This window comes from Vigna radiata, chromosome 2 (genome assembly GCF_000741045.1).
Source record: "Vigna radiata var. radiata cultivar VC1973A chromosome 2, Vradiata_ver6, whole genome shotgun sequence".
Classification (NCBI taxonomy): domain Eukaryota; kingdom Viridiplantae; phylum Streptophyta; class Magnoliopsida; order Fabales; family Fabaceae; genus Vigna; species Vigna radiata.
The window spans coordinates 23,964,673-23,969,976 of NC_028352.1; the positions used below are offsets into that span (position 1 = coordinate 23,964,673).

Genomic DNA, 5,304 nt, shown 5'->3' on the forward strand with positions numbered 1-5,304 from the left:
TAATACCTAATAGACTTGCATATTCTTTTGAGGATCCAAAAGCCAGCTGAAGTGGCTCCAGATGAGACTCTAGTTTATTCTGTTAATCCAAGTTTTACATAATAATCAAATTTGAACAGCTCTAAACTGGAGTTCAGTGGTCAGTGATTTCCAACACCAAACCAAAAACGTTCCAAGAAGGTCAAAAAATGATGAAAACAAATGAACTATATGCCCTGCTAGTCATTCTGGCTTAAGTATTAAGTAAACAAAACTGAACGTCATTTCATTCATCAGAGTGATTAAACAAATGTAGTGCCTGATCGCTTCTTTTGAACTGATTCTATAACTCTACGGTAGTAAACCCATGATGGATTTGCTTCTCTTATTGGCCGTTGCCCAAAAGGATTTTCTGACACGTACTTTCTAACATTCTCAGCTAAAGCCAACCCTTGTAGATAAATCCGAAGATCACCTTCTGGTCCTGTCAACAGAATTTCACATCAATATCATTAAAGCATTTGTTATTTGAAAAATGTGTTATATTGGACAAGAAGATGAGCAGAACACTGTCCTACCTAATTCTGAGTCTCTGGTGTAGAAGTATCGGTAAGAATAAGGAAATATAGCTGAATGCATCTGAAAATAAATTGCAAGGTTGAAGTCACAACAGCAGAAAGAAAACCTTACTGCATAAAAGGAAAACAAAACAAGAGAGCTTACAGGATTCATTAGTGCCTTGTAAGGGGAGTCATCCAATAATAATGTGTTGGACTCGTTAAACTCTCCCTTCTCCCATGGTAGATCGGGTTCTTCCTTTTCCCACAATTTTCTAAGTTCCTTCAACACAAGGGGCTTGTGTATATCCTCAACAGTAGTGAATTCAGTTGTAGTACAGTGGGACTGATTCTGTATATCACATTATACAAAAAGATTAATAGCGTCTAGAGAAATTACAAGAAGGAATGAAGATAACAGTAGCCATTTACAGGCTAAAACTGCATTTATAATGATGAAACACAAACTATCTTACTAAAATGTAATTATGATTTACAATACCACTCCATCCACTTTGCCTAAACCAAAATCCATACACACTCACAAAAGACAACCATAATTAAAAGGCTGGCAGTGCTATATGATTTTCTTGTTGATTGACATTTATTAAAATATCATGTAATGTAACTCCATATATTTAAATGCTGCCAATGTACGTTCTTTTTGGGTACTGATAATTAAAACATCAAGCTAATGATATGGAAAAGCATGCAGAAGAGAAGGCATAGGAGTCAGTCAGGAAGCAAAAATATAACAAGCCGTACTGCAGAGACACAAGATATTAAATGAGAAAAATTAAACAGGTGACAGAGAGCAATTTTTTAAATTAACAATTTGTTTTGATTAACAAAATTTCCTATTTAATTCGGTACGCAAGGAATTACAAATCAATCCAAATAACCCCTTCCACATCTGGCCCACATAAAACAAAAGACCATTTAGAGTAAAATTGTAATAGAGTACACCTAGATAGAAGATGTACCTAATTCCTAAGACTAGGTTGGAGGAAAATAAATTATTTATTGCAGAGTTATATACCTTACCAAAAGCCCCTAAAATAATACTAAAAGATACAAAAAGAGTTAGATCAGATTACCCAACAAAAGAGAAGTTTGGATGCAGATTTCCCCATAAGAAATTTGATTGCTTCATCAACATTGCACCTGCCAATAGTGGCAAAGTAAAAAAAAAAATGTAAGAAGACCATTTTCTATTGCTTAAATACAATTCGAAAAGTCTTTGATTGCAACTCAAGACTAGGTTAAAATAAAAAAAAAAAAGTCATAGAATGGAAAATACTTGGCTCTAGAAGACCATACTCCTACATGAAATCTGTCAAAGCAAAACTGTAGAAAATCCTCGCAAAAGGGCCTCTTGTAGACTGCAAAAGGAAAAAATAACATGACACTCAAATTCAACCTAGACCAAAATATGAAATTTGAAATGAGGAAACCAGATATTTGATCATGTTACCTTTTCTCCCTTTCAGTATAAAATCTGGCTCTCGTTCTCGTCTATATCTTGTTCTAGTGTCATGGATACTGACAAAATCAGCAAGCAGTCCATTCACATCAAGGATGAGAAGCTTCTTCTTTGGGTTCCCCAAATCACTTCTGTCTAGTGAGAATTGTGAAATCTTTAAATGACCATCTCTTACTGTGTCTAAGCTTAAATCAGAAACATCACCTGCACAACACAGATCATTTCTTGTAATCTCCGCATGATCTAGCTGTCTACCATTAGTTTCAACTTGTTCCACATGAATGCCAACAGCAGATGTGGCAGTCATAGACCTTTGCTCATCAATTTTGTCAGTGTTCAACTCTATTTGCTCACCTGCAAAACCAACAATATGAATTATAAAATCTTTAAATGATCATATCTTACCATGTCTAATCTTAAATCAGAAACATCACCTGCAGAACACAGATTGCTTCTTGTAATCTCTGTATCATCCTGTTGTCTACCATCTGCTTCGAGATGCTCCACAGGAATGTCTACAACAGAAGTAGTAATAAATCTTTTCTCATCAATGATGCCAGTGCTCAATTTTATTTCCTCAGCTGCAGCTCCACTATGTGAGGTAACTTGATCAAATGAAAGTTTTGTTTCTCCACCCATCAAGCCAACTCTCAATGATCCATCAGAAAATTGGTGTGAATGATCCTTGTCACGATCCTGAAAAGTTGGTTCCTTGTTAGCACTTTCAGGAGCATGGTCACCACTGCTTCTCCTACAATCAGCATCAACCATTTGTCTCCTTGTACAGGCTTTGTAACACATGTTTTTATCGGACAATTCATAATCTGCTGGGTCATCAACATCTTCCTTCATCATACTTGTATCATTTACAAAACTATTCTTGTCCTCCGGGTTGGAAATGTTATCATTTATGCTATGCTCAGTACTCAATTTTACAACTTCTGGCACACACTCTTTCGAAAAAGGCTCCGGACTTGCTGCAACAGAAGTGTGGTTGCAGCTTACTTCTGGAACGTTATGCTGCTTTTCTGTAGTTGTATCCATTGTCTTCTGTTCCTTTTCTTCATGATCTCCCTGACAAAAACCCACTTCCTCACAAGATTCACATGTTATTGGATCAGTGGAAAAGCATTGAATTGGACGTCCTGAGAGCAAATCCAATGCAGGGGAGGAAGCTTTTGCTGCAGTTGTACTGATAATCTTCTGTTCCTTTTCTTCTTGATCTCCCTGATAAAAATCCATTTCCTCACAAGATTGACCTGTTATTGGATCAGTGGAAAAACATTGAATTGGATGTCCTGACAGCATATCCAATGCAGGTGAGGAAGCTTTTTCTGCAGTTGCATTTATCATCTTTTGCTCCTTTTCTTCATGGCCTCCTTGACAAAAACCCACTTCCTCACAAGATTGACTTGTTATTGGATCAGTGGAAAAACATTGAATTGGATGTCCTGACTGCATATCCAATGCAGGAACAGAAGCTTTTGGTGAAAAAGAATTCTCTGAGGTGCCACAACCGCTATTATTGCCTTCAATAGGATTATGTGTTGTCTTCTTCCGTTTGCTCTTGTCATTCTGCTTTGTCGAATTAAATTCTACAATTATTTAGCAAGTTAAGATATTAGACAATGGGTGATTTATAGTAGCATCCATCTTTGGTGAAGAATTATCCAGTGAAAAATCAGGATCTACATACTAAACAGCATTACCTTGTTTCTTCCTTTTCGGCGTCCTCCGCTTCTGTGACAAATTTACATCCTCTGTACTGGTTGATCCTCCCATATGAAAATCATTTACTACATCCATCAATCCCCGATCCCAAAATGGAAAAACACCTCCTAGACAAGAAAGATGCAGAGGCTCCAAACACACTGCCAAACTAATAGTGATAATCTAAGATCACCCCGCAAAAACACCGTTTTATATGTCTAAATATATGTTACATAACCACCCAGCAAATTGTCTAAATATATGTTACATAACCACCCAGCAAATCCTCGTTTCTTTGTCTCTATATATCTTACAATAAGCTTTAATTTTTCTAATTGAATGTACCTACTGAATCTAACCTATACTCCAATCTATTGCCAAAGCCTCTTTCAGTCACTTCCCCTAAAAGCCTGCAAGAATAGTCAGTCAACACGAGATTAGCCCAAAACAGAGTTTCAGAACTACAAATGGTGTTCTAAACAAAGTTTTAAATTGAGGCGGCTGTTGTGATTTCAACTCCACCCTTGATACTGCAGGAAATTACAGAAAAAATGTTTGAACACAACTGTAACCGCCATGTGATTTCCCAGGTGCCCGGCCAAAATCAAAATCAAACCCGCAGATTCATTTTAAAAAACTTGGTCATACACTGACCAATCCACACCAAAAAATGACAACTGAGTAGCCAAAACACAAACTTTACATAAACAGAAACCCAACAAACATTATAAAAAAAAGATATTTTTTGTCATCATTCCAAATCCATAATTAACTGCACACAACTATTCTCCCACCGAGTTTCACCTGAACATCTTTTCTTTTTTATTTCCCCTTTGTTTACACAAAACAACATAAGATGAAACAAACTAACAACCCTTCTTCCTGCTGAAAATGAAAACCCAAAAACACAACAACGTATAAAAGAGGACTCAGATTCATACAGAGTGTCATTGAAAAATGAAGAGCGAGAGAGAGATTGAAAAAAGAAACCTCGAATCAGCTTCTAAACACAACGATAAAGGGAGAGACGAGTCTTGTGTTGAACCGGCGGCAGTGGATTTGGCTAATCGAAGCGATGTTACAGTTTTAGGGTTTGAGAAGGTTACAGTGACCGGAGGATTTAGTCTGCTGTTGTTCTTAAACAGCAACTAAAGCAGCAATTAGGAATCTTATAAAGGTGTTATCCAATCACACGCAACATTTTATGCATTTTAACAACCCTTATTACAATTTTCATTTTTATTAGGGATAACCGGCGCCGGTGCAAGCTACCCATCAATCATATATTTTGGAGGGAAAAAAAACGGTGGTCCTCTGAACTTTTCTCAGAACAACAAAAAAAATATTTAAAAAAAAAAAAAAAACATCTTTATAGTAGTGGAAACATGTCCTCTGTTGGTCATTTCTATTTTAATAAAATAACCTAGATCTTAGAAGATAGATTCTCTATATCTATTTATACTATTAATAAAGAGTATTTATTCTTTTATGTATACAATTTTATTTTCAGTTTATTTATATTTACATTATTAATATACTATACCTATATATAATTAGATTTCTCACTTTTGTGTC

General features: G+C 35.9%; 1 protein-coding gene across 1 annotated transcript; it reads right to left on the reverse strand.

Annotated features, from left to right (window-relative positions):
- LOC106756656 lies at nucleotides 1-5,065 on the reverse strand. The gene is made up of 9 exons (XM_014639159.2): nucleotides 4,720-5,065; nucleotides 3,729-4,139; nucleotides 2,454-3,614; nucleotides 2,011-2,373; nucleotides 1,837-1,918; nucleotides 1,634-1,700; nucleotides 703-888; nucleotides 558-618; nucleotides 1-463 (listed from the first exon to the last, which is right to left on the reverse strand). The coding sequence occupies exons 2-9, from the start codon at nucleotides 3,823-3,825 to the stop codon at nucleotides 282-284; spliced, it is 2,199 nt and encodes a 732-aa protein (XP_014494645.1). The 5' UTR covers nucleotides 3,826-4,139; nucleotides 4,720-5,065; the 3' UTR covers nucleotides 1-281.
- Nucleotides 5,066-5,304: the final 239 nt, after the last annotated feature.

Bases quoted from the DNA above. Each gene is read 5' to 3' on its own strand.
- LOC106756656 (XM_014639159.2), bottom strand. From the start codon at position 3,825: ATGGATGTAGTAAATGATTTTCATATGGGAGGATCAACCAGTACAGAG. The intron at 2,374-2,453 runs GTGATGTTTCTG...TTGGTTTTGCAG, and splicing joins AAGCAATCTGTGTTCTGCAG to GTGAGCAAATAGAGTTGAAC. The intron at 1,701-1,836 runs GTATTTTCCATT...CACTATTGGCAG, and splicing joins GTATGGTCTTCTAGAGCCAA to GTGCAATGTTGATGAAGCAA.